Genomic DNA, 15284 nt, shown 5'->3' on the forward strand with positions numbered 1-15284 from the left:
ATCTTTTCTTCTACCCACTTCCCATCCCAAACCACATTTTCATTGCTTCAGAGAAAGAAAGGTATTAGTGGCAGACAGTTTGCACCAGCAGGTGGTCTTCCTCTGGGTTTTTAGGCCTGAAGCTTATGGGACTCTGAATGTTCACATTCTCTGCTTCACCTTATGGAAGCTCGTGTTCTGATGGCCTCTGTTATCCTGACACACAGAAACAACCTCCTGAATATAGCCACGGCCACCTTCACTGTGGTTCCTTTCCAGTCTTTTGATGTGACTCAGCTCAGTAACACGGGGGCCAGGGAGGCCCCCGACTCTCAGTGGGCACTGGCCAGTGATGCTTGTAGGCTGTGCAGCAACCTGTTCCAAGTGGTCAGTGACAGAGCCATCACCGCAGTTCAGTGGAAGGCCTTCCTGTGGTTTGAATCATTTCTCGAGAAAGACTCAAAGCAAGGTCCAGTGGTTCCCCAACCCTTCTTCCATAGGATCCCGGGTTTGACTGTATTGACAGCCTCCTTGTCCTTTCTGGTTTCCTCTCTGGCTCAGTGGTAAAGAATCTGCATGCCAATGCTGAAGACGCAGGAGACGCGGTTCGCCCCCTGGGTCAGGAAGAGTTCCTGGAGAAGGAAGTGACTACCCACTCCAGTATAATTGCCTGCAAAATTCCATGGACAGGAGAGCCTGGTGGGCTGCAGTCCGTGGGGTTGCAGAGTCGGACACAACTGAGTGACTGAGCACCCGCCGATAAAGCTAATTCACATATCAGGACGTACGAAAAGGCAGCTGCCTCAGTGGCCCGGTCCACATCCCAAATCTAAACCACAGTCCGCCTGCACATATGGGAGACGCTTGTCAAGGAATCTTCACACACACCAATTGCAAGCCTCCATCTCAACTTGCTTCCTTGGTGGCTCAGACGGTAAAGAGTCCGCCTGCAATGCAGGAGATGTGGGTTGGATCCCTGGGTTGGGAAGATCCCCTGGAGGAGGGCATGGCAACCCACTCCAGTATTCTTGCCTGGAGAATCCCATGGACAGAGATCCTGGTAGGCTACAGTCCATGGAGTCGTAAAGAGTCGGACATGACTGAGTAACTAAGGACGGCTCAGCTTAATTTGCTCAAGCATCTCACCCTAGAAAATGGGACCTGCTCGCCTTGTAAGGAAATCTCTGACCTCCTAGTCCGTCGTGCCCTTTTTCAGCAATGCTGCTTCTGATGTTCAATAAAACTCATTCTTGCCCCAAATCTAAGACTGGTCCACTGCTTAGATGCCCTCTACTCCCTCAATCCTTGGATTATGTCCCACTCTTTGTCATCCCTGTTCCCCTCGTAAGTTTCTCAATGAGATGCTTCTGGAAAGGGGACGGGAAGAAGAAAAGTAAGCTGTCTTTTTCTCTCCCAAAAGCCTGAGTGTAAATGTGCTTGGGAAGGGAACGAGGGATGGGTGGGAGAGAGTGGTGTGAACTTGAACTGAACTCTAGCTGACCATAGCGTATCAATTTGCAGCTCAAGGCAAGGCTCTGGCACACTCATTAGGAAGCCCTTATCTAGCTGTGCTTGTTCCTGGGGGCCTTGTTACATTAACAAGCACTTGGAGTCCAGACCTTCCTTGTACTGGTTCTTCTTCACCCTTGAGCAAATCAGTGAACTTTTGTGAACCTCAGTTTCATCATCTTCATATTATCTAAAGCACTGATAATAATGCCACCTGGGTTATTGTGAAGATCATATTGAATAAAGTGCCAGGCAAAAATAAGATGCTTGTATTGCTCTAGATCATTGAATCTAAGATACTAGCAATTAGGAGATGCATCATTATTTTAAATACCACAAAGGAAGAAAAAAAAATCCTGTCTATACCATAGCACATCCCTTTCTTATCCTGTAAACTGTTTCTACAACTGAAGGAGATTTTGGGGAGGTTGCTTCAGGCAGATTTTTCTCCTGAGTCATTCTTGGGCATATACAAAAAGGAAATCTATGTGAATACACATTAAGACATTTTAAAATTTCCTGATAGTCTTAGTGCATTGCTGCTGAGTCACTTGTGAAGGCCTTTAGTGAGCTGTGTTTTTTCTGTACAGTCTTGCCTCTGTGTCGTCGTGTGCACTGGGGGTGTAGCATTTCTGAAAGAGGGCTTCGCATTGGTTTCTTTCAAGCCTCTGAGCCCAGTTCTCTTTTATTTCCTAGGTTTGGGCTTATAAGGGGAGAGAGCATGAGAAACCCTATACCCCTTCTTAGGAACTGTTCTTTCTGTTTAAACTAACTTCAGGTGGATGGTTTGCCTGAGACATGATTGTCAGGAGGGGCCCTCTGTGTGTGTTTGGTCAAATAGTTATAATGACATAAGGCAGGTTAACAGGAGAAAACCAAATTTAATTGCCTATTAAATTTGCAATTTAATAAGAAATCCACATAATGTGAGAGATTCCAGATAAAATGAGAGTCAGGTATAATGAGGTATATTTGTCCTCCTGGACCAAGGAGAAGCAGGTAGGGATCTGGGACTTCAAAGGGAAGGAAGGCAATTCACAGGAAGATAAAAAAGAGCCAATGTTTGGGAAATGGATGTTTTCCGTGTCCTAAGAAGATAGTGGGACACAGAGAGGAGTTTTAACAAGCAGACTTTGCTAGGTTCCTCCATGTCTGCCACACCTAGCTCATATTATACTGCATTTATTCATGGTGATAGCTGCCTTCCTCGAACAGGTCCTCTGCCTTTTTGGCAGTTAGAGGGATGGACAGAGCATCATCCTGAGTCCTTTGGGTTTTATTGTTTTCATCTTGAAATAATCCACATGCCAGAGTGGCACATCTAGGGGTGTCCTGCCCTGAACCCCACGATGACCCTGAGGTGTTACCACGATAGGCTTCCCCTTGCCATGAATAAATGATAGAGATAACTGTGTGTGCTTCTGCATTTATGTATTCTTTTCTTCCTTCCTGTCTCTTTTCTGTTTTTCCTTTGAAGTTCTGAGGCCAAATCTGGCTCCTAAGAAACACAAAAGAAGCCCGCAGCAAAGACCTCTGAGGGCTGTCTGCGAAGCCTGCCTGCACCTGCTGTGTGAGGCAGAATGGCGCCCCCGACAGGTGAACTCGCTTCATTGCTGCTGCTGGTGACCTTTACAGGTAGGAAACCGGTACCCTGGAGACACCAGCCTCACACTTGAACTTCCTCTCTGACTTAAGCAACTCAGATCAACCTGAGATGAAGGTGCTGTGTGTTTGCTTTCCAGCAGACTTATTTCACATATGAAAAGGAAGGCCTCATGCATAAGTGGTTTCTGGAAACAGGCTTTTAACTTTTTTGTCATGACTATTTTGGGAAAAAGAAAATCACATTTCATATATACTGGGAAAACTTCATGTATTTATTTCAAAGAACTGCATAGTAGATCTTTTTTAGAAAGCAAATAACAGGCTTTTTTCTGTCTTAAATCTTTATTTTCATATAGTCTGTTTACTTACTGTGGACACACCATGGCATAAAATCCTTGGTCAGCATCAGCTCTGGTGATCCATGCCCCAGCTAAGCCAGCCAGACCCCTTTAAACTTACCGAAGACTGAGAATGGAGATATGGCTAGGAAAACTGATTTTATATCCAGGGTTTGTCACAGTGTAGTAAAACCATGCTGAGGTTTACCTGGGAGTGACCCTTGTTAAAATGTCTTCTTAGGCCCCATCCAGACCTACTGAATCAGAACTCCTCGTGGGTGTGACTCAGGAGCCTGAAGCATCTAGATTTTAAGAAGCACAGTTTTTAGGTCATGCAAGAGCTACTTGAGGAAATACTACAGTCAGGACAGCTTTATCATTTCCTGCATATTACTCTCCTTATGCCAAATGTCCTTCTTATTAACCTCACCACTGCTTAGTATACAAGGCAAAATGATTCTTTATCCCATGCTTGATGTACTCTTGTACTCTGGAAAGTGCTGTCATTAATGTTTGAGCTCTTTTTTTTCCCCTCTCACATCCCTACCTTTTCACAGCTTTTTGTCATTTTCTTATGGGGTGTTTTTCATTTATTCAAAATTCCTGAGTTAACTGAGCCCCAGTAATGTTGTTTAGGGCTTTTCTGTCCTTTCTCTCTATCCTCTGCCTTTGACAAGATGCTAACCATTGGTTTTGCTGATTTGTCAACACCCGTGGAGTGCTTACTGTGTTCATGGATTGGACTGGGATTTGTAGAGGGAACAAACCTGTGAGTGTTCTCCTGTCTCTGCAAGAACTTTCTTGAGTGAGTCTAATAGATAGTTTAGTTGTCGGGATACCCACCTTCTCAAACTTCTTTGTTTAATATTCAGATCCACTCTTAAAGTATATTTATCTAGATAAACAGCCCATTCAGGTGATTTGTTGCAGAACCAAATGATGATCTGCCCTAGAGGCTTATGGAGACCACCACCGCCAGCCTGAGGGAAAACTGCTTTTAAGTTTCGTGTTGAAGACTTCTGCTAAACTTCTCAACCACATGTAACAATTTGCTTGTTCCAGGGTCACAGCCTTGTTCCTGTTTAATGTTTCTTTGACACAATTTTCACTGTTGACTTTTAAGCTTCTGGTGTCCAAAGCCAGAAGTGAAACATGATAGTTCTTATGAATCATATTTTTCAAAAGGAGGTGACCCAACAGGTGTTCAAGGGAAATAAAATGTATCCTGCCATTTGTGTTTGAAAGAAATTTCTAGCTTGGGTCTTCGTTTAAGTTCAGTTCAGTCGCTCAGTCCTGTCCAACTCTTTGCGACCCCATGAATCGCAGCACGCCAGGCCTCCCTGTCCATCACCAACTCCCGGAGTTCACTCAGACTCACGTCCATCGAGTCAGTGATGCCATCCAGCCATCTCATCCTCTGTCGTCCCCTTCTCCTCCTGCCCCCAATCCCTCCCAGCATCAGTCTTTTCCAATGAGTCAGCTCTTCGCATGAGGTGGCCAAAGTACCTCATTTAAAGTACCTTCGTTTAAAGGCTGCTTCATTTAAAGGGATGTAGTGATATCTTTCGGAGAAGGCAATGGCACCCCACTCCAGTACTCTTGCCTGGAAAATCCCATGGACGGAGGAGCCTGGAAGGCTACAGTCCATGGGGTCGCAGAGAGTCAGACATGACTGAATGACTTCACTTTCACTTTTCACTTTCATGCGTTGGAGAAGGAAATGGCAACCCACTCCAGTGTTCTTGCCTGGAGAATCCCAGGGACAGAGGAGCCTGGTGGGCTGCCGACTATGGGGTCGCACAGAATCGGACATGACTGAAGCGACTTAGCAGCAGCAGCAGTGATATCTTTACAAGCAATGACAGTATTTTTGGGAGTAGGGCTGGGAGTTGTAGATTTATCTACCTATTTCATCTCTTTATCATCTCTTGACCTTGATTATAATTACTGTTCTGTCATGTTCAGCACAGAGTGTTTTCCCCCTCTCCATATCTGATAAAAGATTAAGCTTTTCTTTAGAAAATAAAAGGCTAAAACTATTAAAGAGATTTAAAAAAAAATAGATTTGGTTTGGGAAAATATCATTTCAGTTGAAGTAAAGCAGTTTGCCTGCTTATTTACTGGGAAAGATACATATTTACATCTAATTCTTATTGGATGAGACCAGTTAGACTTTCCTATTGGGTCAATATTTGGTACCGAATGGTTCTTAAAAATTTATAATGGTGATGGTGTGTATACAGGTGAAAAAAAGAAATGATTCTTATTTTGATATGGACCATTTTTTAAAGGTCTGTGTTGGATTTGTTACAGTGTTGCTTCTCATTCATGTTTTGGTTTTTTGGCTGGAAGACATGTTGGGTCTTAGCTCCCTGACCAGGGATCAAACTTGCGCCCCTGCCAACAGACTGACTGCCAGGGAAGTCCCAAACGACCTGAATTCTTGTACTGTGTTTAACCATTTATCTTACCTCCAGTTAGAAGTCATCTCTAACTGTCATTATGAAAAATGTAACAGTTATTAAGAGAATGATCAGTGATGAGCACTCACTAGAAAGATCTTTTGCTCTTCGGAGTTCAGCAGAACCGCATTCCTGGAACTGTATGTGATGAGGGACCAATTTGTTTTTATTTCCAATCTACCACAGACAGACTCTTTGGTAAAATATCAACAACAAGTTGTCTACTGAAAGAAAAACACTCCATGCAAGAGTTGTAGGTTTCAGTTTTATTCAGGGACCTTCCTGAGGACTATAGCCCAGGCAAAGGCATCTCAGTAGCTCTGAGGGAACTGCTCTGAAAAACTGAGAGAAGAAGCCCGTGTGTATATTATCTGGGGCAAGAGAATGCATGCAGCCAGGCACACCTCTTGGTACACCACTGCTGCTAGTCCCGAGGAACAGGCATCTCAGCTGACGATTTTAGTGCTTTTCTATGTACGGAAAGATGCAAGAGTCTGGGCTCATTAAAATTCTTCCTGAGACATGTGTCCAACTATCTAAGGGCCTGTTTTTCCAAAGCACAGAGTGCCTCATCCTGCTTTTCACCCTGAATTCCTTTCTGGGCACACTGTCTGTCAGTGACTGCAGTGGGCAATGACTTCATCCTTGTAGAACCGAATGCTGGGCAACATTCTTCTTTTTTTTAAATTAATTGTTATTGGAGTGTAGTTGATATACAATGTTGTGTTAGTATCTGCTGTACAGCAGAGTGAACCAGTTATACATATATCCCCTCTTTCTTTAGATTTTATTGCCACATAGGTCGTTAGAGAATGTTGAGTAGAGTTCCTTGTGCCATACGGTAGGTTCTTAATCGTTATCTATTTTGTATATGTTAGTTGTGTATATGTCAACCCCAGTCTCTCAGTGTATCCCTCCCTATCTTCCCCCGCTTAGTAACGGTGTTTGTTTTCTCCATCTATGACTCTGTTTTGTAGATAGGTTCATTTGCACCATTTTTTAGATTCCAATATCTGCTTTGTTTTACAACATAAAAAAGGAGAAAAGTGATTTTGTCCTTGGGTGCCAGGGAATGACAGATTGCTACCAAGTTTTCTAAAAGCCCCGGCTTCCCTTACCACGCCGTGGGCTGGTCACAGAGTCTGTGGCCTGCCCCACCGTGTCTGCAGATCGCACTTAGGAAGCACCAGTCTTCTGCCTACTGATTTGCCAGTTGGCAACGTTTGTGGTTCATTATTTAGAATCGGCTTAAAGCTAGTTATTCTAGACCTATATTTCAGATGAGTTTTTCTCTCTTTTGATAATTCCCTGTCATCAGAATAAGCTGAGATGTTTAAACATTCAGTTAACAGCAACAACAATAAGACATTGTTCCTAAAGTGAACCTTTATAACTGGATTTTGGGTGAGGAACAAAATGTTACAGACAGTGTAAAAGCAATACATACATAGAAAAGAACGCTTCTCTTCACTAAGTGAAGTAGCACCATATAAAGAGAGAAGATGGAAGGTTAGATGGACACATGGAAGAATCTGTAGATGGATGGGTTGGGGTGGAAGGGTGTGAGGACAGGTGTACTGATGGGGGTGTTGATGGGTGGGCTGTACGATAAGGCAGGGGACTTCCTGTAGGAGGTGCTGGTGGTTTATTTGCTTGCCAGAAGTGACCTGCCTCGCTTCCTTATTGGTGGCTGGCGTGTTTGCAGGCTGTGCCTGGACGCAGTGCAGTGAGGGGAGGACGTATTCCAATGCCATCATCTCTCCTAACTTGGAAACTAGCAAAATCATGCCGGTGCCTCAGACCACCCCCTTGGGGGACTGCACATCCGCCTGCTGTGACCTGTCCAGCTGTGACCTGGCTTGGTGGTTTGAGGGCCGCTGCTACCTGGTGAGCTGCCCGCACAAAGAGAGCTGCGAGCCCAAGAAGATGGGCTCCATCAGGTCTTACCTGACCTTTGTGCTCAGGCCCGCTCAGAGGCCCGCACCGCTGCTGGACTACGGGGAGGTGATGCTGAACAGGGACGCCCCATCGGGAATCTGGGGGGACTCACTTGAGGATATCAGAAAGGACCTACCCTTCCTGGGCAAAGATCAGGGCCTGGACATGTCTGAGTACTCAGATGACTACAGGGAGCTGGAGCAGAACCTCTTCCAGCCGATCAGCAAGCAGGAGCCCCGGGGGAGTGCAGAGTACACGGACTGGGGCTTGCTGCCTGGTAGTGAGGGAGGTTTCAACTCCTCTGCTGGAGACAGCCCTGCAGCACCAGCGGAGAAGCAGCTGGAGGACCCAGAGCTCCATAAGCCAAATGAGTCAGCATGGACCCCGGCTCCAAAACCCTCTCCGGAGATGTTATTGCTTCCTTTGGTCACTGCCCCACCTCCAGGAGAAGAACTGGAGAGAGAGACTTCTCAGCTCCACGGGCAAGCCGGCAACAGCTCTGGGAAAGAGGTGGGTGTGGCTGGTGTGTGTGTGGCTGGGGAGGGGCTGAGTTCACTTTGGAGCCAGGCTCAGTGGTGCCAATTCAGGAGGCGCCTCCCTGGATCAGGGAAGATCCCCTGGAGAAGGAAATGGCCACCCACTCCAGTACTCTTGCCTGGAAAATCCCCTGGACAGAGGAGCTTGACAGGCTACAGTCCATGGGGTCACCAAGAGTCGGACACGACTTGGCAACTAAACCACACAGTCTCATTAGGTGGAGGACACAAGAAGTTTCCTCTTAAGGGCACCTATTAAGGTATTGGCAAGAAAGATGGCTCTCAGAACCTTCCAGACCTAACATCTTGTTCCTCTGTTGGGCTCTCATGACCAGACTGTTTAAAAGAGCAAATAGTTCTTTTGCCTTCACAAGTCAGCCACCTAGTGATGATTTAGATGCCTCTGCTGGTATCTAAGATGAATGAGGGTTTTTTAGAAGTTTTGAAGCCAGCCCATATAATGCAGCATGTATAGACAGAGGCTTTGCAAATCTCTTGTGGTAGGTTTTGTAGGAGCAGAAAAAATTTTTTCTTCTAAGTTTTTTTTTTTTTTTTTTTCCTCCTGGTTAACAGGAGAAACAATAAATCTGTGAAGAATTGACAAGCCAAAGAGGTTTTGGCTTGGGGTAGTAAATTGGTGACAAAATATCTGTTAAAGATAAGTATCTGTTAAAAAATTAAGCTGAAGCATATTAACATTATTAAGAGTTTGAACAAATATATCTGCATTCAAATCAGGCAGCATCCAGTATAGCAAATAGAAAGGAGTTCCGAGGAGCTGTACAAAATGAAAGACATTTTTAGGCAGAAGGGAGTTGGAAACAAGGAAATTATACAAGGCAGGCAAGTGGATTGATTATTGCAAGGTTACTTTCCTTTAAGGGGCAGTGGGAGTTTATCAAGCAGATTACCTTAAGATAATTCCTGATTGACTGGTTTAAGCTTCCATTTCTGGGAGAGCTGAAACTGTAAGTCTTGCTTTAGGGACTTGGCGTAAGTGACTCTATTTTGGGCCTGTTGTTTTAACACAAAGTTTGTTTATTCAGCCTTCTCAGCCCTAAATTTCTTGTCTCTGGTGAAAAGGTTACCTTCTGTCCTCCTGGTACAATGCTTTATTTTCCACTAAAATACAAATTTCCCCCTATAGTCACATTTAAATTTTTTTGAGCTGCTTTAAGTTGTAGATAATCCTTGAAAGGAAAGTTCCCTTTCCCATGGAGATTTGCCTCTTGCTTTCAGGGGGACAGAGGAGGGTCAGAGTGTTCTTTTTACACTGACAATTTTCCAAGTACCTTTAGTTCAAAATAATCAGTTTGCCAGAGTGTCTTATTTGGGGATGATGTATTCTCAACCCCCTGCAGTTTCTTCAAGACCCAACAGGTTCTGAGGTTGCTAGAAACTCACTAGTGATATGAATCAGTTGGACTGGGGGAGGGAGATACCAAGGAGAGGATATAAACTGTATGGAACTTTCCATGAAAAACACAGGTGAAAAGAATGGGAACCTTTGGGAGAGAAGACGTACCGAGGCAGAGAGAAGGTTCAAGTGCTAAGAGCAGAAGCTCAGTGAGGTAGACACGGAGGCTGCCCTGTGGGGAGAACAGTTGAGAGTCCAGAGGGTACTTGCTTGGGAAAGGCCAGGACTCGGTGAGACGCAGTGAGCGAGTTGATCAGGGGAAGCCAAATGCAACTCGCAATACAGTGACTGGAGGACAAGTCATGGGAAAATTTAGTGTATTTCAAGGTACAAGAAGGCACATCAGAAGATAAAGGAACATAAACCAATTAAGACTTCTTTTTAAAAAAAAGAAGAATGTTATTTAAGATATCAGTGCTTAGGGTTAGAGTAAGTAAGGAAAGCTGGATTGAATTGACTGTGTATTATAATCTCAACCATTAAAAATTGCTAAACAGTCTTTTAAGTAGTGATATTATCAGAAGTGTTTGGTTTTTTTTTCCCCCTGCTTTGGTGTATGTTTCTTTTCAAAGTTTCCGTATTTTTCTGTCCTTGTAATTGTCTTAAACACTTTAAGACTTTCCATTAAAAAATAAAGTATCACAGGTTAACCGTGTTCTTTTCCCCCACCACTGAGTATTAACACATTTCACCTTTTAGTGGCTAAGTGAACTGCAAAAGTGAGTACCTTTTCAGTAAATACCAGTGCCCCTCTCCAGTTAATGTTTGAGTGACAGCTTTTCTTTCTGTGGGTTTTGCACTCCAACTTCCCCTTTTGGTTCCCTGTCCTATTAGCCTGAGTTTACTGACCTGGCTCTATTCAACCTTGTTTCCCCTCTAACAACTTATCCTTGTAATTGATCGCCTAGGTCCTAATGCCATCCCATGATCCTCCTCCAGCCAGCCTGGAGGTCAGCCCCGCCACTGTGGAGAAGAGCCCGGTTCTCGCAGTCACCCCGTGGAGCACAGAGCATAGCATTCCAACCCTTCCCACCAGCACCATCCCATCTGAGCAGCCCAGATCTGCTCCCACTGCTCCCAGGACAGGTAAGTTAAAAAATACACCTGGAAGAAATGTGCTGAAGACATGCTGTGTTCATACTATATTCTATATTCCTATACTATAAATACTATATTCATAGTGGTGGCAACTTTCAAAGTTTGCTCATTCCCTCTGGGCACATTGTTGAGCATCTGTTGTTTGCCAGAAATAGTGCTAGGCACTGGGAATTAAAAGAATGAATAGATATTGTCTTTTCCCTCCATGAGTCTGTGATCTAGAGGACCAGTCTAACAGATAAATATATGGTTTGATACATATGGCAAACAGTATGGCAATACAGGATCTCATACAATATACTGTGAGAGACTGCTAAGGGAGCAGAGAGCACGCTGAGGCATATAAACGCCTGGAACTGAAAATTAGCTGAGTAGTCAGGCTGAAGATAAAGAGCTAGATGTCACTGGTGGAGAGGTGATTGTTGAAGGCTGTCCAGGGAGAGTGGGGAGGTGAGCTGGGGAGAGGCCTGAGGGATGGAACATTGGGGTTGTCTTTGTATTAGGAGTTGGGGGAACAGAAGGAGCCTACGGAGCTGACCGGGTGGTCATGGTTGAAAGGTAGGAGCGAGCGAGCAGATGTGGACTGACGGAAGGAGAGAGGAGCGGGTTCCACGTTGGAAGCCGAGTGATGAGGAGTCTGTGTGTTATAGGATGACTGAAAAGCTCCCATTAGATTTAATACTCAAGAAGTTACTAGAGACTTTTGTCATATTTCCTGAGCCTTTCTGTGGGTGATATCCTTTCAGGATTACCCTCTCTTCTTTTGGGCTTCCCTGGTAGCTCAGTTGGTAAAGAATCTGCCTGCAATGCAGGAGACCCTGGTTCAATTCCAGGGTCAGGAAGATCCACTGGAAAAGGGAAAGGCTACCCACTGCAGTATTCTTGGGCTTCCCTGGTGGCTCAGCTGGTACAGAATCTGCCTGCAATGTGGGAGACCTGGGTTCGATCCTTGGGTTGGGAAGATCCCCTGGAGAAGGGAACAGCTACCCACTCCAGTATTCTGACCTGGAGAATTCCGTGGACTGTATAGGGGTTGCAGAGAGTCAGACACGACTGAGCTATTTTCACTTTCACTCTCTTCTTTGGTTATTTACTGTGATCCTGAGCTTCAGTAGAGAGAAGGACAATGCTGGAGGAAATGCTGGATAGTACTATAATGAAAAGGAAGCTGGCCTGGGAATTAGCATCCTTGGGTTCTAATAGCATCTATTGTCTAGAGAGCTTAGAGGATGAAATGAATTGATCATTTTAAAGCCCTTGGCAGTGTTCAATCTGGTAAGTAAGCGACTGTTGAAATGAACACATTTAAATTAGTTAAATATCTGTTGCAACTCACATTGCCTTTCTAGGGCTCAATTTCTAAAGTGAGGGATTGGAACCAGTGTCCTTTCTTAGTTCACAATTGCTGATCTTTCTTACAAAGAGTAAGATAGGGAAGAGGAGCCAGAGAGGGCAGCAAACCCACTATAGCTGGTCTAGGAAGGCACTCAAGGGACTGAATACAAACCAGGAGGAGAAAAGTGGATTTAAATGAGCCACGTGTCTCTCTAACACCTCCAAGTAGCTGGGACCTCTAGAAAGCACTCAGCTTTTTTTTTTTTTAATCTTTTCTTTTCTCTATGTGATATCTTGACCTATCTCAATGGTGTTTTACAAGTGAGGCTGATGTCCTGTTGAGTCCAGTCAATTGTATCAATGTAATCTTGGCTATAGAGCAAGGAACCATTGTTCTGAATGCTGATTTAGTGAGAGTGGATGTGCCTACTGCTTGAGTTAAAATAGCCTTTTTACCACTGAGGTTGCCTGGATTTATTTTCTCCTGGAAATGTTCCAAGAGCAAGGCCATTGCAGCAGTACATGGGGTTACTATCAGAAGAACTGAGTGGTGTATGAATAATGATTCAGAAACACTTATGATTACACTCCATCTTTTTATGACTAAAAATAGCACCTACTAGAGAGTCAAGCAAAACTGGTAGCAAGAGGAAAAAATAGCCCTGATCTGCAGTATCCCACCTGTTTCACACAAGTCTTGTCACTGACACCTTGGCTAAGTCAACCTGAAGCATTATTTTCCCCACAGTGCCTACTCACATAGACAGTTTTAAATGGATGAAATCTACCCTGCAGCCTAATATGGGGTACAGTTCAGTTACTAGTCAGAGGGGGAAAAAAGTATCTTCGATAAAGTCAGATGAAGAACTATTACAGAAGTATGTTATTTTATTTCATGGATACTAAAAAAATCTATTATAGCATCATTAGAGTATATGATGAAATGTACTTTTTCTAATTAACTTTCAGTGAAACAACTCATGGTGTCTGCTGGCGAGAACATAGTCATAACTTCACCAGCAGATGAAGTTGAACTGAAGGCTTCTGTTGTGCCAGCGCCACCTGCAGGTGAGAGTTTGACTTTTCTCTGGGACCAGTGGGCTTCCCTGGTGACTCAGACTGTAGTGTGGAGAGAGCCAGGTTCAATACCTGGGTCAGGAATATCCCCTGGAGAAGGAAATGGCAACCCACTCCAGTATTCTTGCCTGGAAAATCCCACTGATGGAGGAGCCTGGCAGGCTACAGTCCATAGGGTTACAAAGAGTCGGACACGGCTGAGAGACTTCACTTTTCTCTCTTTCTGGGACAATGGGCTTCCCTGGTGGCTCAGAAGATAAAAAAAAAAATCTGCCTACTATGCAGGAGACCCAGGTTCCATCCCTGGGTCTGGAAGATCCCCTGGAGAAGGGAATGGCTACCTACTCCAGTATTCTTGCCTGGAGAATTCCATGGACAGAGAAGTCTGACAGGCTACAGTCCACGGGGTCGCAGAGTCGGAGACGAATAAGCGACTAACGCACTGGGACCAGTAGGGGGCCCATTTGCTGGTGTGTCCTTAAGGAGTCTTTACTGGGTTTTTACACTTGGATTCCTTTTCACAACCTGGATATGTCACTCTTGAGGCCTTGATGATCATAAGCTTTAAAGTTTGTTGAAATAGTTTAAAACGGAGTAAGAGGATAGGAATTAAATCCAGTATATTCCTCAGAATAAAAAGTCACACATTTTCTTTTTTTTTTAAGTCGAGAATTATGTCTTTTAAAAAATACTTATCTATTTATTTGGCTGCACTGGGTCTTAGTGTCAGTACACAGGATCTTTGTTGGGGTGCATGAACTCTTTAGCTATTACTCATGGACTCCAGAATGCGCAGGCTCAGTCGTTGTAGTGCTTGGGCTTAGTTTCTTTGCGGCACGTGGGACCTTAGTTTGCTGACCAGGGATCGAACCCGCGTCCCCAGCATTGTGAGGCAGATTCTTAATTACTAGATCACCAGTGAAGTCCCAAGTCCTACATTTCCAATGATGTAAAACAGAGTGATAATCTTAGAACAGGAGAGGTTTCCATATGCTTGCTTTTGACTTGTAATAAGAGGGCTTCCCAGGTGGCGCTAATGGTTAAGAACCCGCCTACCAGTTCAGGAGCCATAAGAGACACAGGTTCGATCCCTGAGTTAGGAAGATCTCCTGGAAAAGGGAATGGCACCCCATTCCAGTGTTCTTGCCTGAAGAATCCCGTGGACAGAGGAGCCTGGCAGGCTACAGCCCATAGAGTCGGACACGACTGAAGCGACTTAGCACGCACAGCCCACAGAACCTGGAATGATTCTCCTGTCAGGTGAGGGAGGTCACATGTGCACAAAGATTTGTTTGCAGACACTGTAGTGACAACAGCTGTTCAAAAACACGTTGTTTAAAACGCTCTTTCTTCTGCTGGTCCAGCACTCTGCTGTTCAGCAAATGTTTGAACTTGTGACCTGTCAAATACATTCTTTCTCAAAATATATTCATTCCTCTGGTGTTTGAATATTGCTCATTCAGGTTAGTTCCTTTATTCGTTTCTCCCTGTCACACATGGATCAAAATTTAGGCATAAATGATGATACTTGGCGTTTGTAATTTATCCCTTTCAGCTGACGTATCTCATGCCTTAATGACTAGTATCACAAAGTAGAAGATAGGTTCGTCTTAACATATAGAGGTTTAATCTGTTCTTACGTCCTTATATAAACCCCTACAACAGATGAATTAAAATCTTCTTGCTTTTTATTTATTTTTGTTTTGTTTTGTTTTTGCTTTTTATTAAAAGGAGAAAAATAAAGGAGAAAAAATCCATAGCACAGTGGATTATATTATGTTAAAATTTATATTATATAGTCAGGTGTAGCAGTCGGGAAGGAAAGTCATCAAGTGCAAACAATGAAATTAGGGCCCTTAAAAAAAAAAAAAAAAACTCTCTACATTTTCTCAATTTTTATAAGTTATGTGTTCTTATAATAAAAAATAAATTTTACATTCAAAAGATACATAAACCTTATTATTCCTTACTTGGATGATAATTGAAAGTT

General features: G+C 43.9%; 1 protein-coding gene across 5 annotated transcripts in view; it reads left to right on the forward strand.

The window, feature by feature from the left end:
* KIAA0319 (KIAA0319 ortholog) overlaps nucleotides 1–15284 on the forward strand; it is a 76219-nt gene that overhangs the window by 29007 nt on the left and 31928 nt on the right. For 4 of the 5 annotated variants that reach the window (XM_027524401.1, XM_027524397.1, XM_027524398.1 and 1 more), the window contains 4 exons: nucleotides 2966–3123; nucleotides 7599–8341; nucleotides 10693–10870; nucleotides 13187–13285. In XM_027524401.1, coding sequence (XP_027380202.1) covers nucleotides 3069–3123; nucleotides 7599–8341; nucleotides 10693–10870; nucleotides 13187–13285 — 1075 coding nt within the window. In that variant the 5' untranslated portion in view covers nucleotides 2966–3068. Of the gene's footprint in view, nucleotides 1–683; nucleotides 914–2965; nucleotides 3124–7598; nucleotides 8342–10692; nucleotides 10871–13186; nucleotides 13286–15284 lie in introns of those variants that run through there. The other variant, XM_027524400.1, reaches the window with a different exon arrangement.

This window comes from Bos indicus x Bos taurus, chromosome 23 (genome assembly GCF_003369695.1).
Source record: "Bos indicus x Bos taurus breed Angus x Brahman F1 hybrid chromosome 23, Bos_hybrid_MaternalHap_v2.0, whole genome shotgun sequence".
NCBI classification, from domain to species: domain Eukaryota; kingdom Metazoa; phylum Chordata; class Mammalia; order Artiodactyla; family Bovidae; genus Bos; species Bos indicus x Bos taurus.